Raw genomic sequence first — 27,513 nt, forward strand, 5'->3', positions numbered from 1 at the left:
AGTGTATGTGTATGTGCGTGACTGGATCAACGATGCCCTCAAGACACTCTCTCTCTAGGAGGTCCGGCATGGACACGGACTCCGAGCATTCCAAGGCCACGGTCTGGGCTTACCTGATGGCCCTCTAACTTTCAACTCTGACAGCTGGACCCCTTCTACTTCCACAGACAAATTTGACAAGACAACAGATTACAAAAAGGTCACACCAGCAAAAACACCACTCAAGCGGCTCTACTCTGTTCTGGTTTCTTCTTCTTCGTCTTTCTCGTCAGCTGCAGCCATGCTCTGGCGCAGGTTAGCATGCCCTCTCCTCTCCTTGGCTGCCCTTCTGGTGGTAGCCAGCTGCGGTGGGGCCGAGCAGAAGAGAGGCACGGACGGCGCCACCGGGACCTCGGTGGGCAAAGGTGGCAGTGGCAGTAGTAGTAGTAGTAGTGGTAGCGGCAGCAGCAGCAGCAGCAGCACAGCTGGTGGGCGGGAAGGTGGCAATAGCCGGCGCCTCCACCGGGTCCAGCATGGCCAGTGCACGTACACCTTCATCCTGCCGGAGGGTGATGGGGGCCCCGGGGGTTCCGCTTGCCGGGAGTCCAAGGCGGGCACGGCGTACAATGCCAACGCACTGCAGAGGGACGCGCCACCACCCGAGCCAGACTTCTCCAGTCAGAAGATCCAACAGCTGGAGCACGTCATGGAGAACTATACCCAGTGGCTCCAGAAGGTAAGACACACTTATCGGACCTCAGCCATGGAGTGTATGGATCCCATATGTGCAAGTCCAGATCTTCGGGGGAGACAAAGTTATGTCATAGCCGGGGGGGGGGGGGGTAATAGAGAGCATGGTTATGGTTGTGCTTTGCCATCTTCACAGAGGAATAGCTTTGTTGCTGGTTCATGAACACAGTTTGTGAATGTCTGTGTGTGTGTGTGTGTGTGTGTGTGTGTGTGTGTGTGTATGTGTGTGTGTGTGTGTGTGTGTGTGTGTGTGTGTGTGTGTGCATGTGTGAATGTGTGTGTGTGCTTAGGGTCTGTCAAAAAAACTGGTTTATTTGAGGATGGGATTTCTGGTACGGCTTTTGTTTTTGTTATGGGAAGCCCTCATGTTTTGAAAGAGCTTAATTTATGTCCTCTGAGCTTTGGGTCACTGCTAAAGTTGCAACGGGATGTCTAAAATGGGTTTCAGAGTTGAGCAAGTTAACTCCCACAAAAATAGAGCCTCGTTAGACAATATTTACTTAAAATCTTTTCGAATGTGCGATTTCTGCCCCAGATAATTATTGATTCTAAGATAGGATCTTACAGTCTCTCGCGTCTCCTTCTAAATTAGGGTTGGTGACCTTTCACTGCTCTCTCACCCTCAGCCATCCTTGTACAAGTCATGCTAAGTTGTGCCATATCACAGAGGAAGGTAACGTGTGCCCTCGTGCAGCTCATTGAGTGCACAGATGTGGGGGTCTGGTTTGGACAGCACAGCACAGTAGTGATCATTTGTCAGTCCCCCAGACCCCTTCAGTATGCTGTCTCTTTAATGACAGGAAGTACGATACCCTTGAGACTGCACTGGGGAAGAGCTTCAGCTTCCCTAATGTGGGCTAGCCATTAAAACAGGAGAGAGGGTGAGAGCAAGGGAGAGAGAGAGAGAGAGAGAGACTAATGTCTGGAGTTTTTGGACAAGAAGTCAGCAGATTTGAACGTTTTAGTGCGAGAGACAGACTATTTAAAAAATGTAAATACGCTGTGGTTTGAACAGGCACCACTGGCTTCATTTTTAGAGATACTGTTGGCACTGTAAACTGTAAGGCTGTGATAAGGGGTGGCGGGCCTGTTTCTCTTGGCCTGAGAGTCCACTCACACTGCGACAGAAATGAGCATGTTTAGTGAGAAGAGGGGTTTACTGATGATCATGTTTAAATAATTCCTGAAATAGGCAAACGCAACGCAACTTAACAGAGTAATTAATTACACTTAATCTCATTAACCGCAGGGGCAAGGCTGACCTTCAAAACAGCAAGATGCATGAAGGCATGCTTTTCCCCTAATGGTAGTTTAAAAGAGAAGCCTCGCCTCACTCATATGATGTTCCACTAATCTCTATCTACTTGTCTCATATTTGGGGCTTTGTTAGCTCCAGCTTTACCATAGCAACGAGAATGAACACGCATTGAGCACAGTCTAAGGTTTACAGTGAGTTAATAAGCATCTCATCCAACTGCTCTTTTGAGCTTTGAGACAAACTGTCTCCAAGAGGGAAGCCTATCTCAGAAAAGAATAAATGTAGCAAACAAACTCTCTTAACTACTCTAAAGCCTTTGCATGTTTACTTTCATCTGTATTTTTTTTTTTTTTTTAGAAAAAGACTAGTAGCCACACTGTGATTCACAGCTATTTATTTTTTTGCCCAGTGCCGTCACAAAGGGGATAAATGACGAAATGGTCCAGTGAGATGGATTACTTCTGAATTCCAAAATTAATTGACCTCAACATTTTCAATTGTTGTTAAGCTTGCTGCCTTGTTCACTGTATCCCACTGTTCTTCACGCTTGGCTTGTGAATACATTGGTCTATGTTCTTATATGGTGCTTGCTCTCTTTTTCTCTATTTCTTTCTCTCTCTCTCTCTCTCTCTCTCTCTCTCTCTTTCTCTTTCTCTCTCTGTCTGAGTGTGTGTGAATGTGTATATGAGTGTCGAGAGTGCCCCCATTCGTGTGGTTCTGATTTAAACATTGCCCACTGAAATGAGGTGATCTATTGGATTGCCATAATAGAGAACAACTGTATACTCTTCGCTAAGAAATATGAAATAGTTTTACATCAGGCACACTCAGAGATCTGAATGAAAAAAAAAGATGTATGTAGAGTTCACACACACATGCCTCACATGCTATCTTATCTTTGTGCTTCAAACGTCCTGAGAGAACATTTTTCTGGCTGATAAAAACTGCATTAACACGAACTAAAATACATATTGTATATCTGAACTCGTAAAGCAAGTCACGCTAAAAAGTATTGCGTCATCTAAAACGGGCGGTGTGGTCTGAGAACACCCTTTCATTTTTTCACTCCATTTTAGTTTTTCACACCAAAGTGTTTACCATGTACTTCAGAGATGAAATGTTTCATCTTCTGTAGGGAGGATCAGTGAAAGGCCTAACTTAACCCACACACTGTTCAGTAGACTCCATCTGTCCATCAGTGCTGTAAAAACACACAAACACACAAGCCCACATACATACTGGTGGCATATGCCGACTGAGTTCTGGCCTAATGAGGCTTTGAGACGGACCTCTTTTCAAACACAGAGAAAAGAAAAGGGGGGAGGTTTTTAGAAGGGGGGTTGGCGGGGTAAAGGCATCTGCCAACAGCACCGATGTCGTAATGCCTTCTTCAGCTCCATGATCCAGACGTCTTTATGGACCTCTAACATTTCTCATCTCATTGCACTTCAAAACAAAGAAGACAAACCGCCAGCGATTCCTCAACCACCCCATCAGGTTTTAGCGTTGTCCTTGCAACAACGAGAGAAATATTTAATCACCAAAGCAACAGGAAACAACCTTTGAGTGATGGCGCAAAATGAGTCTTTGCTAGATTTGAACCTGGAAGACATGGAGGTTGCAAGCCTGAACCCACACAATGCTAATTCTACATGATTATGCACCAAAACATAAGGACATGATTAACATGTTTAATTTTTCAGGAGATTTGGTGCTCATCAATCTTAATCATCTGATCCCTGACCAGCAGTGTGAGACATATTCAGATAACACCAGCAAGGTCGTGAGCCGACGACAGACACTGGCACAGATGCCATTCATTCTCACCACCATGTCGGACACTTTCAGACATATGGGGCCGTCTCGGACTGTTTTGTCCAACTCCGGCGGTCCAGTCAGAGGAATTCTGTCCTGTTCCGAAAAGGAGAGAAGCCACAGATAACATTCTTACCCAGTCAAAGGTGGCTTCTGTTTGTCCTGGGATTACCACGGAGGCAGCCAGGGTAAAGAGAGGGGAATTTAGCTGGATTGCCTCTGATCTTTTATCATTTGTTTCAGGAAACTGGCCCTCTTAAGTACCCCCTGCAAATTCAGCCCTTACTTTTCTTTTTACTGTGCCAAAATGAAAGAGGCGTTTAAGGAATGGTTTTGTCCCATTTAAGGGACCATTACTTTTGGTTTAAAGGCTAAGATAGCCAACAATTGTAAAGTAAATCTTCTTTCATTGCTTTTAAATATCTGGCAAATATGTGTCCGTGTGGACGTATATTGTGCACCTAAAATGTGTGTGTGTGTCTGCATGTATGCAGACACGTCCAAGCCTCGAGAACTCTTCCTTCCAAAAGTTTGAGCGCAGTCCATTTTGGGACAGGCGGCCTCCCTAAGCCGCAAGTCTATGTGGGAGTCCGCAGGGAGGGGGAAGTGATAGATCTTCACACTCTCTGTCTGGAGGAGGCTTTTCAGGCTCATGTTTCTAAAGAAAAGATTGTGTGCCAAAAACGCAGCGGCTTAGGGAAGGGGGAAAAAGAACTCGTCCATATCTCTGTGAAATCCTCATTGTTATGCTTTTCTGCTCTCATTCTGGTGATGATGGTTTGAGTAAACACCTCGAGGTTAATCTGTATGCATGACATGGACAGCTTCTGAAAGCTTCCTCGCTCCCCTTCAGACTACATTTGGTTCTAAGGGTACAGTGCATCAGCCCACCCCCGCAACCCCAATCCCCACCACCACCTTCCAACTAGTGGTATCTGAGGGCCACACAGCATGCCTGCGCATCCAGGCAAAGACCTGGGCTATTTTCAGGGTGACTTCCTCTGTATCAAAGTTTGTTTTTGCTGATAGTGTGGGCCAAAACTAACAATCAAAATGTCGGCAGGGGGGAAGAGAAGGGATAATGCCGGAGGAGGAGGAGGGATGGTCAGCAGACTGAAAGACTCTTCTTTTCTTGGTTCCTTTCTTTCTATCTCTCTTTCTTTTTTTGGTATCACTTTCTATCAATTCACTTTTCGGAACAGAACAAAGACAAATAAATACACAGTGTCAATGTCAAAAACAACAGTGATGCTTGAGTGAGGATCTGTCACTATTTTCTTTCTTTCTTTGTGTCTTTCTTCCCTTCCTTCAATCCTTTCTTTCCTCCTTCATTTTTCCATTCTCTCATTTTCTTTCTACTGTTACTTTCAAAACTCATACAGATATTCACCAGATTCACCAGCACTACCCCATACCTCAAACCCGTGTCCCTTCAAGGAGCTTAAAAGAAAACAGAGCTTCATGCTTAGCACATCAGGGGAATAGCCACGGAAAGCCATTAGCGGGCAGTGCCACTCCAGCTCCAAGTGGATATGAAAGCTGAGTCCAGCATAATGTGTTCTCCGGTCCTGGGGAAAAACAGAGAGCCAGGGGGCACCCAGAGGGTTTGTCACTCTCGATATGGTCGGTCACTCTGTTTCCGACCCATTTTTTGGGGCTTCCACCCAAAATTCATATTTCATCAGGGTCGTTAGGCTCTGTGTTGGTGCCGGCGTTTGATACAGGGCAGAGAGGGAGCCCTAAACTCTATACCTTGGCTTAGGAAACCAAGGGCCGTATTCACAAAGAATCTTAGGGCTAAAAGTAGCTCATAAGTGGCGAATTTAGGAGAAACTCCTAAAAATAATGGGCGTGTCAGTCTTAAATGTAGGACTCCTATTTTTTTTTACTAAGAGCAATTCACAAAATATTTTATCCCTAAAAGTAGCACCTAAGTCTAGGACAGCTTAAAACTCCTCATGAGGACTCCTAAGTCACTAAGACCTATTCACAAAAAATCGTAAGATGGCTGCAGCCGACTTGGAATTGATAAAAGACATTGCTTAAACCGTGAAGGTATTAATATTGTCGTAGAATTAGCGTGGGATGCAATGACGCCTTTAAACAACGATGTGTCCCGAAGTGAAATGTTTGGAAACATAAAGATAGACTATTTGGCTTCGCGGAAAACGCAAATGACGACACTGGGGATCATCATTCAGCCGTTTAATTCATCAAACTATCAACGCACTGTAGACCCCACATCATCCAACAGTTGGATGTATATGACTTGTGCATTTCAACGCAGAGTGGTCTGCAGCAGGTTTTTGAGAACTTACCAGCTGGATGCCGCTGGGGTGACAGTGGCTATTGGTCCTGGGACCAGTAGGCTGTCGCTGAGGCTATACGTTTCACGTTCGTTTCGCTTTGATCAATTAAAAGATTGGAGGGCTTAAAGGGCCGCATGAATGAGTTTTTAATGAGAGAGCCTGTCAACAACCAATCACCGTCCTCACCTCTTCTAAACTCGTGCATGAGAAGCGACGTCATCCATAGCAACGGAGTTTTTATCTTAAGCTTAGGAGTTGGTATTATCCTTAGTATGAGTAGGTCTCAGAGCCGTTGTGAATCACTTTTAAGAAATTACTCCTACGTAAAAGGTTTTAGCGCGAGTTAGGAGCACTCCTAGTGGTAAGATAAAAGGCTTTGTGAATACGGCCCCAAATGAATGGTCGGGTTAATTTCCGAGTTCATTTTTTTTCATTATTTTATTTTTTGCATGGAGGCAACAACTAGGTCTCTACGGTTTTCTCCCTGCTCGAGCAGCATCTTGCGGACGTGTGGTTAAATTTCCTGAGCCTCTTTAATGAATCACCCTCGAGTGAGTGCTCTCCGCACAGGATTTATTTAGATTTAATTGCAATTATATTTTTGTATTTTGTTAGGTGCGTCAGGCATTTAATTTGTCCCGGTTCCTGACGTTTTTGCTTACGGGTCGAAACTCAACAGCGCGTGAGCGAGAGAGAGAGCGAGGGATAAATTGAGAATTTCCTGCGCTACGTTTGGCTTTCCGCAAGCCCTCGGGTGTATTTGCTGCTGTAATGGTTGTCATTTTTCTTCCTGGTGTAACCGCAGGTATTGTAAATCACTGCTCCCGTACGCTATTCAGGTAACCAAGTCGTTGATAACATCGCAGAGTCAGATCTGTTGGGTCTCACTGGTGAGTTCATTTGACCCCCTTTTCACAGGAAAAAGGACTATTTTACAGTTTTATTCTCCTGAAGGGAATCGATACGGGCCGTATTGTTTTTGGGAAGGAGAATTAAAATGATTTAGACACCTTTGCAAAGTAGAAACAGAGCTGGATGTATGCAAGAGCAGTAAATTACCCTTATGTAACTTATGTTTCTAATGTAGCCTTGAGCACACTTCAAACTGGTGCATTCCTGCAGGCGCACAAGAGCAGGTGTGCGTCTTTCACTTTTATCAAAGATCCATCTTTCACTAGATATGCCCATGAGCAGGTGATCGCTCAGACACACAATAGCCCACATCCTGTGAACTTCGTAGTCACTGGGAGGGGGATTACACTGTCAGCCCCTGGTGTCAGGCCTGTGTGTTTCGTGTTTTAGTGCTCCACTCTTCTGGGGAGAGTTTGTCTCAGTTTCTCACCATTTTAAGCTGTATGGGACCCTTCAAGACAGCCAAAGGTTTTTAACATCCCCCTCGACCCCCAGTTTTCCAGTCGTCACAGCTGCACTCTCTCAGACGGGTTTTCATCTTTTGGGGGACAGATAGCGTGGGGAGACGTCCTGTGCACTCAGCTATTTCTGTCCCTGACATGGAGCGAAATAAATAAGGATGAAATGTCTAGTTGCACATCTCCTTTTAATCTCTTGTGGAACACACACCATTTTCCAGTTCTTTTATGGTTGTTTTCTTTGCTCCATTATAATCTCTATCCGACAATTATAAAGCCCGTAGATAAGACAGTTGTTTGGTGGACACTTTTATGTGTGTGTGTGTTGGTGTGTGTTTGTGTGTGTATGTGTCTGTGTGTTGGTGGGTGGTGTCACATTCCGTTATCATCCTTGTACTTGAGCAGTGCCTCTTCCTCAGCCCACATATGTATATTTATACTCACACATACATTTAAGTTTCTCTTACAGATGTCCGTGTTGTCACTGCATATCCATTTCCCTTGCCAAAGGCCAGGACACTTTAAGGACATGGGGGCTATTTCACCTTATTGTGGGCTCAGCATCTACAGCTTTCCCATGATTTCATGTCTAGAGCATCACGCATATGGACAAGGGCAAGAGATGGGAGACTTTCTGTCCACAGAACAGCCGGACACAGACAGACATAAAGATGAGCCACATAACCAAGAGAAGACCAAGAGAAGCTTAACACCAGGTGAAAGGAGCAGGCAAGTGACACTGGCAGAAAAATAAAGAGAGAGGGAGATTTGTGTGTTTTTATCATATGCTAAAGTCTTGGTCTTTAGGAGTCACCTCCTTGGTTTGTTATATCAGCTGTGCTGTTTCGTATCCCTCCCAGATTCCAAACCATAGCAACAATACAGCACTCTATAGCAGTCTATAAATTATGATAAAGATAAAACGGTGAGGTCACACTTCTGAGGGAACATGCCGACTCCAGAAACAAATGTGGTTTTGGAGTATGTGGTAGAACTTAGTGTGGTTTGTTGTCGTGGCAATAGCAGTTAGCATTGTAGCTGTGAGCATGTCCAGTGCAGTTGTCATGGCCGTGGAAACTTTGGCAAATCATGCACAGTTGTATAGCCCTGTCAGGTCTATAGATGCTACAGCTGTTATATTTAGTAGTATGTATGCATGTCTCTGTGGCAGAGAGCAGGCCTCCAGAATTCAAGAGTTCAAGAGAGGAGGGGTGTGTGTGTGTCTGGTATGTGTGTGTGTGTCTGGTATGTGTGTGTGTGTGTGTGTGTGTGTGTGTGTGGATATGTATACGTGTCAAGAGTGTGCACACTTACAGATATTCACCATGCATGGACAGTGTACACTTCCTCTATGTGTAGTTCAATCTTCAATCTGCATGTGACTGTGCGAGTGGCGAGTGTCAGAGCACAGCTTTGGTGGCTGGGCGCCGTGCTCCGCATGACACCCTCCACTCCTCTCCACTCCACTCACACCCAGCCCAGGGCTCTGGAGAGCGTCTGAATCCTGGCCAGAGTCCCGTCCGTCCTGCTCGTTTGGGACCCCGGCCAGCCTTCTCACATTCCACACAATACCCGGGGTGTGGCTGTCAGGACCAACTGCAGATAATTACTGAAGCTGTAGATACAGCCCTTCGGACAGTCCCTCTATTCCACTTCTCTCCCTCCCTCCCTCTACCTTTCTCTCTCTTTGTCACAATGGGTAACACCGGTGCCGGAGCTTTTAAAGGGCAGAGGTCAAAAGCCAATCTACATTATGCTATCAGAGGAAGAAATACCACTTCAGACCCATTATAGTAGCAATCTACGCAATTTTGTCCCAATTACCCCCCTGTGGTAGAAGGTTTCAGACACTTAAGGTGAAGTTCTGTCCTGGAATAAGTAGTTAAAGAAGATAATAGCGGTCGCTCCTCTACCGCGCGACTCCCTTGCAAGGGTGTGTGTTGCACTCTCACGACTATACATTTCAGGTCTGAGAATTGCACATGTTTAGAGAGTTCTAAGGCAGCATTATTTAAGCGCATATTCAGTTGACCGTAACCATCAAAGCTGTTCTGTGAAGATCATTTTTAATCTCCTTAGGTAGGATTTCAAACAACAGGATTGGAGGGACCTTTAACACCTGAATCTGGCTGCACCACTTAGCTCTAACATCGCTTCTGGAGATGCGCTGCAAGACAAAGGAAACTTGCATCCAATTCCCAAGTACTTAATGTCATTACACAGCAGAGATGTTTGGGACTGGGGGTCTGGATAGGGTCTCCAGGGTTAATCTTCGGTAGATCTGGCATGCCTGTGTTTGGACATTAGGAGAGAAAGAGAGAGAGAGAAAGAGAGAGAGAGAGAGAGAGAGAGAGAGAGAGAGAGAGAGGGAGCGAGGGCTCGTATGCATGGGCTGGATCTGCTTCGGCGGAGTCCTGGACAACCTCAGAAGATGCCTGCTTCCATGGTGGCTTGGCCCGATAAAGCTTCTTCATGTGGGGTCAAACTGGTGCAGTAACCATCCCCAGTGATTTTCCATCCCAAGCACAGAGAGCCCTACCCAGACTCGCTGGTGTATGTGGCTGTTGAGTGGGTGCTTCATGTACCTACACCAAGTATATAATTAGGAGAGATTGTGGGCTACAGATATTTATACCACAAGTTGAATATTTTGACAACATAATACCACAAGGATGGCGAAAATGTGCTACTTTAATAGTTGGTTTGTTTGACCGAGGCTCTGCGTGTGTGTTTGAGTGTATGTGCAGGTCTGAGGATGTGAGTGTATGTGTGTGTCTGTTGGATGGAGTGTGTAATTGTTGTTACAGTCACATGTCATTGGGGGTATGCTGTCTAAACTCATTTGATCTCCCCCCTGCCTGTCATTGTGTGTATACACACTTTTGTAGCACTTGAGTCTGAAAAAGCAAAAATAAACAACAGCCCAGACAGATGAAAGCAGAGGGGATATGGCGGCCCAGTACTGTGTATCCTCTGCTCTGTCTCTCTCTCTTTCTCCCTCTCTCTCCCCCTCTGCACCCCTTTCATTCTTCCCCTCTCTCTCGCTTTCTTGTGAGCACAGAGGGCACTGTATTGCAGCAGGGTAGCGGATACTGGGGCAGGACTTAGACAGTAGTTTACTTGTTACTTGAGATTGGTCATGGAGATTTATGGAGACGTAAGGCAGCAGTTGGGTGTACTGTGTTTCATCTACATAAGCACTCTTAACAGAGCAGAACTAAGAAATTGTGAATTGCAAAAGGGACTGATTCAATTGTGATGTTTCCATTGCCATCACATTTGAAGCAAAGATTTGTCGCATCCAAAATCAAGTTATTTATATGTGTGAAATTGATTTGGCAAATTAAATTACTGCCACACTCCGTCAGGAAAGAATCAGAATATGTGCTTTGTGTTTTCTTTCAGCATGGAAAATTGTTGCAATTTTTTTTTTTCCTTCTCTGTTTCCCCTTTTTGCTGTCTAGCAACACAGATTATAGGCACTTTCATTTGTTTTCCTGTAAAACTGTATCAAAGCCCTTCAATTTAGCACATGTTTTTCTGCTTAAATGTGAAAATACAAGAATGTTTGGGCTGTTCTTCTGAACTTTTTGTTTTTTATTTCTCTTTTCTTGGGATTGAAAGGAGACCAGCTAATCTACCTTGTTTATCTCTGTTAATCTTGTTTGGATTGAGTGGCGATAATAAAAGATGTTGCCTGATTGTTAAAACACTTTCCTGTAAAACTGTCATAAATGCTGCACTGCTGTGTGGCCTTAGATGAAGGATCATAACAAAACTGAAATCTCATTCTGCTTGCAAAATTAAGGGCGAGCTCCGTTGGCCTTCTCCTATCTGTGGTCAGATCTGTGGGTTTTATTTGAAATGTACAGGTTTTAAGATGAAGTGTGACACCACCACATCAGCTAGATCGCTCACGGCCCCAGTGAGAATGCAACTACAGATACAAACGTACTGAGTCATCATCTTCCTCTTGATTCGCATTTCTGCTCAGGAATTCAGAGCCCCATCTGGTCTTCCTTGTGTCTGTTGGAGAAGATGAGATTTTAATGTGTGTGAGCAGAGTGAAAGTATATTGAGAGCCCCCCCCCCCCCCCCCCCCCCTGTCCTGGCAGCCCTCCTGCGTACCGGTCTGGTGTGTTCCGCATGGGTTCGGAGATGATGACTACTGCTGTCAGTGCAGCTTTTTCTGCCTTCAAAGGGCCTAGACCAGACCCCAACAGGCATAAGATGAGGCATCACCTACTTCTCCGGGTGTGGCTTCATAACTAAGTCCTGATGCAAGCGGGTCTCTGTTAGATATTAGAAGAGCTGAAGATGCCCTGATCCTGTGGGTTTTTCTACACGGGTCTCCTGTGGTATGCATCTAGTTGGGATATGAAGATAGAACGCCAAGTCGTGCCAAACAGGATTACTAAGTCATTAGCTTTCTTGTTCCCCCTCCTGGATGCAACCCAGTGGAAACATTTCATTTCATGTGTTTTTTTAGGATTTGGCAGAAAAGCTTCTATTTTTCTGGAGAGCTGAACTCGGGTATAAAGACTGGCACTGGGGGTCGAAGCAGGTCCACGTTTGTTTTGCCACTTGTTTACGTTTCCGCATTCTGGGGTCTTGGGTGAATGGTTGCATTTCCTCTCCCATACATCTAGATACACGTAATTAATTGGGAGGGAGCGGTTTCAACTCACCCCAAATTGCCCAGATATAAGAGAGCAGCCGTAACTCGAGGATTAGAACAAATATACAGTCATGCGCACGGGCCCGGCTGAGAAATATTTACTCTCTGTCCCCACGATTTCACATGAATGATGCAGAGGGCAAAGGGCATCAGTCATAAGTCATGAGTTTCACAACAAAACTCAAATCTGCCAGTAGAGATTGCATTACTGGGACTGAAGCTATTTTTATAGGTTTGGCCTGATAAGAGATTTAGGCAGCGACGCATCCGGTTTTGAATGCATTAGGTACAGGATTACGGGAGCCCTGAACAGTGTGTACGGCTCGTAGGGGCATAATTGGAGTGTCATCATTTCAAGATGGCAAAATAATCCAGACCAGCTGAAAAGTTAATTTATCGAATATTGATAGTCATAACAAGTGAAAGTTCACATCGCCACCACCAAAGAAATCCAGAAAACATTTTTGTTGGATGTGCTCCTCATCTGAGAAGCGAACTCAGAGTCTCAGCAAACATTTTCCTCCTGTAGTCCTTCCATGTTTCAGGCAAGTCAGTGTCCTCAAGGCAGTGTATAGAAAAGGAATGGTGTTCTCCTTCTTTAACTCCCTTCAGCTTCCCTGTTGTGTTGACTCCCAGCTCCATGCAGTACATCCAACAAGTCCCCAGTTCCTCCTGTCCCAGAGAACACATTCCAGCCTTTCACTGGACTGATATTAAGCCATTAAACGTCTCAAAATATCTGCTGAATGGGGCGGTCCTGTGTGGATTAATCATCTTGGGTTTTTATAAATGCGATTGGCCCAGATTCATAGGGTTAGAATGTGACTTTTTCTCAAAACATTACTTCTGAGTATCTTTTGCCTTTGGCGTGAGACTATAAACATAGCAGTTCAAAAAGAAGCATCAGATTAATTAACTATATCACAAAATGATTATTATTTTTTCATACTATTACATTTATGTTGTTCTATAAACAATTGTATTATCATATGGCACCCTGAAATTGAATTCAATTTAATAACAAGGACAACATGTTTGTTGCTCCTAGCACAGGCGCTCTATCTATAGTATATTTGTCCTGTTTACCATACATGTCATGGTAAATGTCATGCTTTTCAAATGTTGGAAGGATGCAGGACATGCAGCTCACTATAGAGTTACCCTGAATAGATTCACAGCCGTTCTCATTACTGCACATAATGGATGTGAAGTAACAACTGGCTCCTGCCTATAGTTTCCATGCATGAATGAAGACAGAAAATGATATCAACATTCTCATTGACAATGAAGGCATTTCAAACTTATGAGAAAACTGTGCAGAGTTTGACATTTAACATGTATGTGCTACACATCAATATTAATCAGCATGGTTTTCAGTTGAAGTCAGTGATATATGAATCATTACCTGCAAGCCCATATTATTGCATGCCCTGGCTTATATCACATTTATATTGTATTCAAAACTCTTATTCATTTACCAGTACTTCTGTTAAATGATCTTGTGAGAGAAAATTCTAGAAAAAAGTTGGAGACAATGGAGTCAGACTCCATCTAGCCTTCAGTCATGCACAGCCAACGGAGGTCTGTGTTTGGTTAAGCTACCTCATATATGTAATCCATACTGTTTAATTTTTAAATCAAGTGAAAATAAATAATTAGAGATTGAAAACAGATTTTCGCTGGATGTCCAGCGCCTGGCAAAGGGAGGTGTCCTTGTGGTGTCAGGTGCCTAGTTAGCTTAAGCTTTTCACAATGCTTTATTTTTGATTCCCCCTAGCCATGAAACACACCATTACTATGAGGCATGGCACACCAGCTTGCAGCTCCAACTCCAGCATATCAAGCTATAATCAGATTTACTTTGATTTATATATATTTGTATTCTTACCCCAGACCTCTCATTCAGAAGCCAAAGTGGAGGTTAAAGAATGTTAATAGTAATTTAAACAATAATCAAGCACTGTAAATCTGTCTTTTCTATTGCTGTGAAGTTAAACCCTTTGTGTTTAGGTATTTAAAAAGTTATGTAGCCATTCAAATCAACTCAACTGCATCTTAAATCTCCTGCTCATTCATATGTATTTGGTTTTGTTTGTCCATAAAAGGCCAGTACTTTGGTCTAAAGTCATTTGAAAATGGCTAGATATTGATTCATTCAGATGCTTTTATTACTTTTGAACGTATTGTTTAAAAAATGCATTCAAATTGTTTAATAACATGTCATCTGAATAATCTAAGGGCTTTTTAATGAAGAACAATGAGGGACCTTGTAGAGAATTCCCTATTCAGCATCTCTGTCTTTGCCAGAGAAGTTTTTTTTGGTCACAAGTGGTACATTGTCTCACTTGCTGTTGTCTTTTCAACATCAGGCTAATTCTCTGTGATGTTGAGCGATGGTTGGTTTGGTTTCTGCTTGTGTATACAAATGACACACTTGGAAGTGTTTGCTGGAGCATAATGAAATGAAATCAACACAGTCACATCCTTCACAGGGAGGGCCAGAGGCTCTGGCAGCAGGGGCGGTTGTTTTCAGGATGGCAGTCCTACTCTCCGCGGATGAGTTGCACCCTGGAATCAGGATCCAGCCAAGGGTTGCAACTTGTGATGAGTCAAGGCACAGGACCACCCACACACGAGACCACTGGTCCAACCACCCACCTCCCCCCCCCTCCCCCCCCCCATTCCCTGCACCTCAAACCAGCCAAAGAAGCGATACAAACACACATCTACAGAGAGAGCGATGTGGGGGGTGGATAGCTGATGGGATCATTTGCACAGCATTTTGTATGTGTTTGTGAGGGTCCGTTCGTTCGTTCGTGCGTACGTGTGAGTTGAGTTAGGGTGGGTGAGAGCGAGAGTGATAGAGTTGAAGGGGGAAAAAAACACACAAAGAGGCAGCTGAGGGAGTGATTGTGATTGAGCGAATGCTTGGAAGCTAGCTCATGGTACACGGGATCACAAAGGTTAACTGCATGGCAGCCCTAAACTGTTTCTCCACTAATCCTCTATCCACACACATAGACTCCCAGGCTCAGTGTGACTTATATAGGCCTCACAAAACAAGCCTGGCCAGTGTGAGTGAGTTATATACAGCCTGCGCTAACTTATATAAGCACAGCTAGTGAGGGTGCCCTGTGTACAACCTTGTAAACTCTGTGAAAGGCCAAGCCGCAAGTGAATTATGGCCGTATACCTCTGACAAATAGGTTTCAAATAACATGGTAAAAACACTAGTTCATTATAGTACTGTTTAAGTCGATAAAGTGATGAGAGTTTTCCTGGTGTAGAAAAAATGAGTGTAGCCAGAATGGTCTGTAATTCACTCGGTGGTGTTGATTGGTGTTAATTGCCGCTTTCCAGTATCCATTACTGTGTTTTCAGAGACTCTTCCTTGGAGAGAGGGCGAGAGAGACTCTTCCTTAGAGAGATAGAGAAAGAGAGGGAGGGAGAGAGAGAGACTCTTCCTTAGAGAGAGAGAGAGAGAGACTCTTCCTTGGAGAGAGGAAGATAGAGAGACTCTTCCTTGGAGAGAGGGAGAGAGAGAGACTCTTCCAAGTGCAGTTCACCTACAGAGATTAGCTCAGGTTTGACACTACTCAATCTGGAATATGTCAAGCCGTGTAGACCAAGCCCTCTGCTGTTTTGCAGTGACTGTACTGCCTCATACTGCCCGACATTTACCAGACGTAAATCCAGTCTGGCTCCCAAAACACAGCTTGCTTTGAGGAGCCGTAAACACAGTGCTAATCTATCTAGAGACACAGTGTGTGAGAACTTGTTTTATGTTCTTCCACATTTATTTCAAGAACTTACTGCAATCAATTAAAAACAAAGAATGGTTTGGTTTGGTTCTCTCTCTCTCTCTCTCTCTCTCTCTCTCTCTCTCTCTCTCTCTCTCTCTCTCTCTCTCTTGCTCTCTCTCTCTCTGTGTTTTGCACACACACTTTTAAAGCACTATCCTCACTAGGCCAACAGCAGCTTAAGCAGATTGTTTTACCATTAACTGTGGATCGTTACTCCGCTCCCAGCGCTCGTAAAAATGGCTTCAAGCGGTCAAGAGACGAGGTTGAATGTGCCACGGCTGCGCTTCTGGCCTCCGTAAATGGTAAAACGAGGTGGGGTGGTCATGGCGACAGGGGTCGGCGTGTCTGACACCGTCGTTAGCGCGGTCGTGGGGAGTCTTTGCTCAACCTCGCCATCCGACGGCAGATTCCCCCCTAAACCTTTGACGCTGATGCTCTGTCAAGGAGCAGTTTGGGAAACGTTAAATTCTGTTTATGCAGCTATCACTTAGCCAGAGGTGATTATGGTGGAAGGGGAGGCTGAGATTTAGGGGCTCAAAAAGGCGAGTTTCAGTGTTATTGCACCTTCAGGAATGTCACAAAGCATAAATCCTCTCTGTCACCTCGGAAAATGTAGAAATGGTGAGTGGGGGCGGGGGGAGGGGGTATAATGTATGTTGAGAATTGTTTTCATTTTTGTGGAAAGGGTGTTATAGTTTAAAGAGTTTTTCCACCTCAGATTTCAAACTGGGAAGGTTCTATTTCAGTTTGATGGAAAAATGGTAGCTCTCCTCTGGCAAATCAAAGAAACCACCCTAAAAAAATGAAAAGAAGTAATATGTGCAGAACTGCTCGTACTCATGTCTCAATTAACCACATTGTGTTGATAGATGTATTCAGCAGTCATGGAAAATACAATGCAATGTTAAATAATCATACCCCCCCCCCCCTCCCCCACATGTCAGATTTGATCTAATTTTGTAGTATGATTTTAATCAGCTATCAGCTAATATATACTACTGAGAACCTTCCAGATAAACACAATCCATGAAAAGATTAATCATTCCAGGGTCTCTGACTTAAATCCACTGCATGGAAATTGATATGGACCTTGTTGTTGAAAGGTCAGATTCAGGCCCGTAGATAGAGGTGACCCAGGCTCATTTGGGGGTGACCCCTGGTTGGTGGGCGCTGGGATGTAAAGCAACCCAGCTGCAGTTAAGCCAAGCTGGATGTGTTTCCCATCCATTCCAGATCATTTTAGCACTGTTGAGGACCTAATCACAATTAATGGCCACAGAGACTGTTGAGGACCTAATCACAATTAATGGCCACAGAGAGACAAGGGAATCTTTTATCCTATTTGTCTTATATTTATCTTGTACATTTTATCTTTTAAATATTTGAATATGGTTGTTGATTAAGATGTTTATCTGTCTCCCTGTCTGCCCGCTCTCTTTTTGCTTTATTTCTTTCTTTATTCCTTTTTTTTTAAAGGGAGCCTTTGAATATGGAGATTTTATTTTCCTCCAAAATACGCTTTCACAGTTAGTTCTGCCTTTGTCATTAAGCCAGCCTTTTCAAACACACCATTTGTATTGTCCATCAAACCACAAACAGTGACAGTGCTACCAGAGAGAGTTTTAGGCGGTTAGTCAATTTTTGGTTCCAACTTTCTCTTTCGGCTTGTTTTGTCCCACACACAACAGTATGCGGTACCGGAAAAGAACTGGAAAATAACTTGACACCCACACTGGGCAGTTTCATGTCTTCCACCAGTACAGGGGTATTTTTACTCAAAGGGGGTGGTGTTTGTGTAATCTTTTCTCCTTGGTACTTTCCGTTTATGAGGTCCATCCGAGAGCACCATGAGTCAGGAACATTCCCCTCGCGATGTTCAGGAGGACGAGATCTGAGCTAATGTTTCTGCCGGGGCTGGCAGGTCACTTACACACATACTCATTCAAGGTGACTTCCAGGCCTCAGAACTGCTTCCAAAAGGGTGTTACGATAAATCAGAGGTAAATAGAGAAGAATTTCGAACAGTGCTATGTTGTGCAGTGTGAAACCCAGTTCTCCCAAGCACCTAATCGAAGACACATTTTTTACATGCAAAGCCAGTTCGGCGTGAAATTAATATCGCTCTCGCAGCGTTCTGATCTCTCTGTGAACTACTGATTAAACGCCAGTTCAATCAGTTCTAATAGCCGAGCTGTATCAGCAATGGCTTTGGACTCTCCGTGCTCCGTCCAATTACCTCTGCTTGGGCTCGACGATTTATTGAAAAGTGACACTTAGATCAGCTCTCAAAGGCTTCACAGCCAGAGAACCATATTACATGTGCAAGTGATCCTCAAACAATGGACACATTTTACTTAAACATCAATGCCAAGAGGGGATATTGGAACGTTACTGCTAATTCCTTATGGCAGAGCCTTGCTGATGGCTGGTGGGTGGAGGCCCCTTGTAGCGAAAGAATGAAACTAACTGTCTTTGGTTCGTCTGTGTTATTGTCTGGCACCTTGGTTGTTCGATCACTGTGTCAAAAGCAATTATTTTATGTAAGGGGGTGACAAGTCACCACTGCATCCTGCTCATGCAGAGGACACAATTGTTTTTTTACACATTTAAAGTGATTTCATGCTTATAAAGCCACGTAACCTCTATCTATTACTTAGAATCCAACCAGACAGACATGTACTATTCAACTTTCGAAACATTGCGGTTAGAGCCATTTAGGCCAAAACAAACACACATCTGCCATTTTTTGAGCCAAGGGGACATTCGGTTGGCAAGTCATCCATTCACACCAGAGCAAGCTGTGCTCTGTTTCACCAAATATTTGGTACCATTTGTTCTTTGTTTGAGGACCATCTCCCCCACAAATTGTGGTGAAAAGATTGAACCGTAAAAATCATCATTTGGGTCTGTTTAGGTGCCTGCCTTGAGCTGGTTTAAGCCGTGGTATCAGAGAGTGATGTGATACATCATGTTGTATTTTAAGTCCATAGACATGAGTCAGACAATCCTGCTCCATTTTAAGTCCCACGTGTGTGCATAAAAGAATCCTCTGAGAAATTGGTTTTAAATCAAACGTAATTACAAAAGAAAACCTTGTATTTGGAGATGTGGAAGAAACCAAAACAGAATGAGCAACTCTGTTGTCACCCGTCTCCACCACACATGACTCACGGTCAAGAATCTCCCACCGCCCCCGAACCATTTCCATCCTTCACTGATTGAATCTGCTAGCAAAGTCTTTTTCCCCTGTCCGATGCTATCAGTGGCTTTCTTACAGTCTTTATGGGAAACTGTTAGCTGTGTAAGTCACATTAGGGGTGTGAGACAGTGGAATGTTTGGACACAAAGTCTTTCTGAGAGGATGTTGACCCAGAGAAGACAGTTCAGCCGAGGTTTCTGCTGTAAGGCATTATCGGATGGGTTGATCATCCAAATATGTGCCATGACTTTTCTACCGCTGTCTCTCGAAACTGTTAAATGGTCATAGGGTCAGCGCCGCTTGGCACGCCTCGAGCTCCACGGTGCCTAATCCACATTAAGATCCGTGGATTCCGCCGAAACCCTGCTGTGGCCTTGTCGTCCTCGGTGCCAGAGAGATAAGGATGAAAAAGCACTTTCAAGATAATCTTGGTGTCTGTCTTTCCATCTCAATCCTTCAGCTTTCCTCCCTCCACTACACCACAAATGACCCACATCTGCTTCCACCTACAGGAATCGCATCCAACACCCCCTGTTTCAACTCATCTGGTTTGAGTGGCTCATTGGAAGGGCTTTGTGTTTGCATAATGTTTAACGGAAATGAAGGATCATTTCTTTTCATCTTGGAGGATGGAACTGGGGGAACGATAAAAAACAGTCTTTGAAAGACTCCCAATCTGTCAGCGTGTGATTAAAAGGCCAGCTTCACGGAGTCTGCTTCTGTTTAAAGAAGCTGTTGCTTTTACCTTTTGCGTCCTTACATGTCAAAGTAGCCGAACCAAGTCTGATGTTCTTCTTATCTTGTTTTGCGATTTGCATTTATTTTCTCAATCTTCAATGTGTGGCCTCTTAAAAACTGATTGATTTGGTCGTTCCTCTTCCTTATGCGTGTTTCTGCGTTTTTCTGCGTTGCAGATTGAAAACTACATCAAGGAGAGCATGAAGATGGAAATGGCGCAGCTGCAGCAGAGTGCCGTCCACAACCACACGGCAGCCATGTTGGAGATGGGCACCAGCCTCCTATCCCGGACGGCAGAGCAAACACGCAAACTCACCGATGTAGAGACACAGGTATCGCCGTCCCCCCCTCTACACACACACCCCTCTTCCCTCCTCATTCCGCCTGACCTCACACACCCAGTCGCCGTAGCAGTTTCTCTGTTATTAGACCCAAAAAAGGCAAAAGGGAATCTAGCCAAAGAAAATACTGCCGCCTTACACTGCAAAAGCATGCTTCCTTCTATATGTAATGTGCATGTGTTTGAGATTTTGCCTCTCTTATATCTTTTCGAATGAGGCAACCCAGAGCATGTGGGGTCCTCTGTGTTTTACTGCTTTGTGTGTGGGGAAAGAAAGAGATGGCTTGCTTTGCAAAATGACTTCCTTTGTAAGCACCTGAGTAATATGTTAGCAGTACCATATGTCGGAAGACTGGTTTTATTGTGGCTATTGTCAGTGCTTTATTGCTTTCCCCCCCAAAAACGTTTCTGCGATCCATTTTCTGGCTCGCGCATTCGTGTGCAACTTGCTCTCGGAAAAAGAAAAGGCTGAGAGGTCTCATTGTCTTGGCGCAGGTCCTCAACCAGACGTCGAGGCTGGAGATTCAGCTGCTGGAGAACTCGCTGTCCACCAACAAACTCGAAAAGCAGCTCATGCTGCAGACCAACGAAATCAGCAAGCTCCACGACAAGAACGGGTAACCGCACAACAGCCCACTCACGCTGCACGGCTCTCACCTCTCACAAGCGCACTAAGACCTTCCTTTACACACCCCTTTGATCGTTCAATCCACATTCGTAAAACCTGGAAAGTCGTCTTTCACATAAAGACATTGCACTGCGTCCAGGACAAGTTAAATTCTGGACGGCCTTCAAGTGTCGTGTGTTGAATAGCGCACTGAGGACCGTCCTCTCATCGAACGCCCAGCAGTCCTCTCCCAAGTGCATGTAGCATAGCAACACAGCTGTGCTGGCTGAATTCTCAGTATGTGACTTTCAGATTTTCTCCATAGAGAAATATCATCTCCTCTCTCTCACAATAGAGCTGATAGATTTATGTATGTGTATAAGCACAGAATTTGGATCAACATCCCAAACGTATTGTATAAAATCATGAACTCCTCTTGTTTCACAAGTTGTTATTTTACCTTTTACCAACCCTCATTTAGCCATGTGGGATGAAGGATGGGTTTTGAATGAGTCAATAAATGATTGTATATCATGTAACAGAAATGAACAGTTAAAAAACTTAAGAAGTGGAGATTCAATTCAGACTTATGTTAATCTCAAAATGGTATGGAGAAATGCATACATGTTTGTTTTGTGTGCAAGTCATGGAGACTGAGCAAATTCATGTAAATGTTTATGTTCCCATTACTGCAGTAATGAGTAAGGTGCCCTTCCTACAGCCTAAACGTATCACAATGTAAACTCCATTATATCCAGGCTTTTGAGCTCTCCTTTTTTCCACTTCAGCTGATGGCTTTTTGGCTTTTTCTCCATTTTCCTCCCTCCTTTTCCCTCACTCCACCTATTCATCTCCCTCTCTCTGCACGTCTCTCCAACTTTGTCTTTTTTTGTCACACTTTTTCTCGCTCTTTATTTTTATGACTTACTCTCATTTTGTCTCATTTCTCCATTCATTGGCCTCACTTCAATCGTTCTCTCCCTGCATACAAATATCTCTGATCAAACTTTCTCTTTGTTTTTCTCTTCTTTCCTTGCTTTCTACATTCCCCTTTTTCTCTCTTCCACCAAATGCCCCTTCCACCATCCACTCCTCTCTTTCTTCTTCTCACCCTCCCTCCCTCCCTCTCTCGAACCCTCAGCTTTCTGGAGCAGAAGATGCAGGAGATGGAGTCCCGGCACCGTGAGGAGCTGGAGGATCTGAAGGAGGAGAAAGGGAGCCTGCAGAACTTGGTGGGGAAACAGATCGGGGTGATCCGCGTGCTGGAGGACCAGCTCAGCCGCGCCACGGGCAACAGCTCGGCTCTGCAGAGACAGCAGCAGGACATGATGGACACGGTCCACAACCTCCTCAATCTCTGTGCCAAAGAAGGAGGTTTGTTGCTGTCAGATATCAGTCAAGTTTTCTCTTATCAACCTAGAAAAACAAAAGGTTGCTGCAAAAATATGAATTGAATTGCTAAAAACAGCTTCATATCAATGTATATATCAAGTATACAATGCGTATATTGTTTCACGTCTTATTAGAATCAATCATTTCAATTGTTGCTAAAAGTTACAAAACGTTTCAATCACAAAAATTAGAAAATGACCAGTACATCAAAGGCATTTTTTTTTTGTGGAGAAATACTGCAGTGCCCTCATATTCGTAGAGGTCACATGGAAGCCAAAAGCACAGAACAGTCACACCTAATCCTTCTCAGTCATTCGTCCTTGAGGGTGCGTGAAGGGGGAAGGGAGCGCCTGACATATGAAGACCTAAATTCTCTCTGCTCCCCAGGAGGTCTGACAACACTTTTCATTCAAAAGACGTCTAAGAAGGAAGCCCCTCCAACACCTAATACCCATACGTTTTCCCTCAGGGTAGTAGTTCCCCAAACGCTGTATTTCCCGAAACCATAAACTGTGCTTACAAACCCGGGCACCCATTTGTCATTCGGTGAAGCTGTCATTCTTGAGTTGGTGCAGAGGGAGCCGGTCTCATGGATGGTCATTTATAGAAACTGTTTGTGGGCAGCACTGCAGGACTGGCTTATCAGCTCCAAACACACTGGCTGTGGTTAGCAGTTGAGTCAAATGTCAAACAGTTTGAGTGAGTGTTAGAGTAAGTGTGTGTGTGTGTGTGTGTTTGTGTGTAAATGTATGTGAGAATGTGAGTAATGGACTCCGTTCTTCCTTAGTGTCTCCCTCATTGCATTAGCTGGGGAGTGTGGGACTTCCCCTTTGGTCTTCAGTGCGACCTTAACGGTTTAACTCTTAGACATGAACTCATTACCCCAGGTCCCTTCACAGCAGACCGCCTCAGTCTTTTGCCCCCCGCCTGCCCCCTGTTGCCCCATGGTCACAGGAAATGTACCCTAGATGTCCGGGCGAAGTCTTCTGGGTGGTAAGGGAAATTAGGTGTTCCTGGCCTGCTCCCTGTGAGTGCTGCTTCCTTGCTGTCTTTGTCCCCATTCGCCCTCACGTATTTCCAGGTTCTCAAGGATGTGCGAAGCCAAGCAATCAGGCTTAGGGCCGATATCCACATTTTCCCTCACATCTTGACATTATTGCCTGTTGAGGAAATTATTTCCGTCATGTTTTATGTTATTTCTTCTTTTTCTTGCTTCATAGATATTTGATACTCTGACTGCTTATTGTCAAGGCTTTTGAGAAGACTGTTTTTAGCTCCACTGGTGGGAAGCTGCCCACGGATAGGGTTGTTATCAGCAGAGAATGACTATGCCTATGAACAAAGAATTGGCATCTTAATGCTTTTTTTCCAGTCAATCTCCTGTCACTTGCTCATTTCTCATCCAAATGCTGATAAGTGACTTGTTTAATGGCAAGTGAAGGCTGAATGATGTCCACCCCCGCTCTGTGGTTGGTCATTTCCTCTGGTACTGTGACATTATTGGTCATGCAGCTGTGAAGGGTCACACTCTCCACCTCTGGCTGCAAGAGTCAAGCTTTAATGGGCCCTACGGGAGGGACAGTCATCAACAGAGAAGCAGAAAGGTAGATATCGGAGATTGCCTTTTGGACTGCAGAAGGCCCCTACGGTCTTCAAGCACCACATTGTGCCAAACCTAAGACCCCCCCCCCCCCCACCCCCCGCTCTTAGCTGGGGGATGGGGTGTTTGTTTGCCAAACGAATTTGTGTTTTCGTTTGGGGAGTTATGAGTGTATATCATACCACAGCATGGCGTCTGCGTGAATTAGCCGGTGTTTTGAAAGTTGAGCTTAAGCATTGCCTTGAACTCTGCGGCTCAAATCATCAGTGACAGTTTAAACGAGTAAATCTCTCTTCTTAGAAGAGTTACAGCAGCACGGGATGCGTGCTCTTGCACTGCCTGACCATGCAGGGAAAAGTGATGTCTTCTTCTTCTGGCCTCTTTTAATTAGCTTGGCCCCCTTTTTTTCCAGACACACTACAAAGGCTGTTCTCCTCTGCTCCGTTGTACTGTGCTTCTTTTTTTACGTCACCAGATACAACACAGCTCAGATTTGTAATCAAATAATTGTCTAAATATTATAAGTGTGTAATGAGTCAAACAGTCGTCATTAATAGTTGACATCAGCTTTTGGAGGGCCCTTTAAAGCCCTTGGCTGTCAAATAGGATTCTATTTTACAGTATTTTCTTATCCCACGTAATGAATAGCATCAATCATTTTTACAGCCATGTTACCAGGGCCCTGAAGGATTCGTATTCACTCAGCATGGCTGGCTCTTACCAGAAGCCTGCCGGACATAGGCTAGAGTCTGCACATTTGAACATAGCTCCAAGCAAAATATTACAGTGCGCAAATATAGCTAACGTATGTGTTCTGTAGAGAGGTCTGTGCTATTAACAGCCGGATAACAAGATATTTTTAGTAGATGTAAAAATATGTTTTTCTCATTTTCAGAAAGTGTACTTTTTTATCACTAGTTGTTTTGCTCAGTTTGGCGTGCAACCCTGACACGCTCTTAGCTCATGTTAATTATCTTACACACACACCACTACATTTTTGCAAGCTGGCAGACTGAGGACACTTTTAGATTGCTGTCGTCTTCCTTTAAGAATGATAGATGTCCTTGCAAGTTCCTAGCAAGCTGGAACTATTTGGTTCCTCCCACGTTAGGTTCTCGTACTGCCAATTTGGGTGAATTTGGGTCCTTTCAGCGAGCATTCTCAGTTATGAAAGCACTCGAGTCAGGCTGCACTTTCACATGGACGCCTCTTTGATAAGGAGTCCCAGCTGAACCGCAAAATATTTGTGTGCAAATAAATACGGGACGAATAAATACCGCGGTCCGAGCTAGGCTGCCGGCTGCTTGAGCGGAGCTCCCACTCCGCTGGCTTGTTGACCAGTCTGGTCCAGTCCGCTCTGGTCTGTCTGTCGTGTCACTCGGTGGCCTGGTGAAATGTCCACGCCGTGCAGGAATGAACCGCAGCGTGGGCTAGCACCTCTGACTGACTGATCTCTGTTGCCTCTTAAGCTTGTCCCACTTTCCCCCAGCTTGCGGTAAATTGCTGCCTGTCAGGCTGGGCTTTCTTGTTGTGTTAGACTCTGCGGAGCAAGGTTCCACTCTGTCAACCTGTCACAGCGGGAGATTCTTGTCGCTGACACTCAATACTTTGTAAAAATGGTAGGAATAATAGACATCTTTAACCAACGAGTCTCTCCTTCGAGGTGTGCCTCGCTCCAGGCTTTTTTCTCTGGGTGGGTGGATCAAAGCTAATGTTTAAGGATAGCTGACACATTTCTCTTTTCAGTGACATCTCTTTTGCCTAAACAATCCCGAAAGGTAAAAACAATAATTTGAAAGCCGAGATGCGCTCCATAGAGGGCGGAGGGGGGGGGGGACTCAGAAATCGGAAGGAATGTCCATGGATGTAACGGGGACCCGGAGAGTAAATATAAACCACTTGTTATAACAGGAACTTGAAATTTATAGCTTGTAGTATTTTGTCCTCAGACCCTTGCTTGGTTTCAAAATATTCCAGCCATAATTATCTGCAGATGGAAATAGACACAGCTGTGGCTTTGAGAGTGCTGTCAGAGTCAGACGCACTCGTGCTCAGAGCAAGAGATCAGCCACTTGATGAGCCGGGCTTTCTCTCACCCCCCCTCCCCCCTCCCCCGCTCACACAAAATGTGTCACTCACTTTGAAGATTTTTCGGGATAAGATATTAACAATCCTCTCAGTGCGGAGTTGTTCCAGCACCAACTTCTCTATATTTCCATAACATAGGGTGAGCAGAGGAGCCAAGTGCAAGTGGGAATTCAATTGACAGCGTTTCAATTGACGTTTAATTCGTATTCCGCTGTTCATGTACAGTGTGATTTGTGGTAAAGTAATCATTGATTTTGTACATATGACAAGATAATCATACCGTGGTGAAAAAAATCTCGCCACTGGTAATTCTGCAGTATCTTGTCAACAATGGCCCAAATAACAAATGTGTCCAGTCATATGGTGAAGCTCTTGACCCAGTGCTGTTACGACCCGAGTTACTCAATTAAGTCATTGCCCAAATAACTGTCAATCACTTGCAAACTGTCCGGCTTTATTTCAATCCTCTTTATATCAGCACATGCCTCCCTCTCATTGGATGCCCTTTCAGTATGAAATTCCAATCACGGTCCAACACATTCTGCGATGTAGACCACCTGCCCACCCGTTGTATCGGCTAATGGAAAAGCAAAAGCAACAGCAGCTGTCATGGAATGGATCTCATGACGGTTTGTGACCGCAAGCCACTGAGTTCAGCAAAAGTACCTCAGAGATTCTGGTCCGTCTATTGGCTTTATGGATAAAAAAAAAATTGTCAGTTGGATATTTTATCTCCCTTGCTGACAGATAAATGTAGGTTTTGACAATGAAGCTCAACTGAGACTCTATCTCCCCCTCTGCTAACCACAAATGTTTATTTGTCTTTGTGTGTGTGTGCGCATGCATGTGTGCTTTTAGAGGGGGGGTTATATAAGGACTGTGTAAAAATGACTTCTACCCCGTAAGTACTTGTGAAAAGTATAAGATTTTGTTCTGAGTGCTTTTTGAGATGCTCACTCTCCCTCTCTGCTTCTCTTCACAGTGATCCCCAACAGCACCAAGCAGACCGAGGAGGAGAAGACATTTAAGGACTGTGCTGAGCTCTACAAGGCTGGCTTCCAGAAGAATGGCGTGTACACCATTCAGATCAGCAGTCTGGAGCCCAGAAAGGTACAGCGGCAGTCTCCGTCAGAGAGAGACAGAGAGAGAGAGAGAGAGCAACCACCACTAAAGAAATAAAAAGAAAAAAAGAACAGCTAAGCGAACTGCATTGCTTGCTGTTGGGAAATGCTTTTCTTTGTGGAATAATCACCAGGGGTTTTGGTTAGTTTCTGTGTCAGGCCAGGCCAACACTTTGCCCCGCAGAGAGGCAAAAGCTGCCAGTGAGTGGTCTGATACATGTAGGCTGTGTGTTTAAGAATAACCAAGAGTTGAGAATACCTTTGGCAGGCCCAGCTGAATGTGAGTGTGTGTGTGTGTGCGTGTGTGTGGGGGGGGAGGATGGGTTGAACAGGTGGCCACTACCTCCACAGGGTGATCTTAAAGCAGAATGTGGCAACCACCTTTGACACTCAAAACATGTATCTACTTTGAAGAATTAAAGAATGAGACGGAACCAGAAGCAAACAAGAATTGGGATTTAAGTAA

General features: G+C 44.5%; 1 protein-coding gene across 1 annotated transcript in view; it reads left to right on the forward strand.

Annotated features, from left to right (window-relative positions):
- Positions 1 to 280: 280 nt before the first annotated feature.
- angpt1 (angiopoietin 1) overlaps positions 281 to 27,513 on the forward strand; it is a gene marked incomplete at its 5' end in the record, with an annotated part of 49,056 nt that continues 21,823 nt past the window's right edge. The window contains 5 exons of the mRNA XM_080837390.1: positions 281 to 715; positions 20,076 to 20,231; positions 20,735 to 20,856; positions 21,988 to 22,220; positions 26,909 to 27,036. Coding sequence (XP_080693516.1) covers positions 281 to 715; positions 20,076 to 20,231; positions 20,735 to 20,856; positions 21,988 to 22,220; positions 26,909 to 27,036 — 1,074 coding nt within the window. The remainder of the gene's footprint in view (positions 716 to 20,075; positions 20,232 to 20,734; positions 20,857 to 21,987; positions 22,221 to 26,908; positions 27,037 to 27,513) is intronic.

Source organism: Sprattus sprattus (assembly GCF_963457725.1).
Source record: "Sprattus sprattus genome assembly, chromosome: 4".
NCBI lineage: Eukaryota > Metazoa > Chordata > Actinopteri > Clupeiformes > Clupeidae > Sprattus > Sprattus sprattus.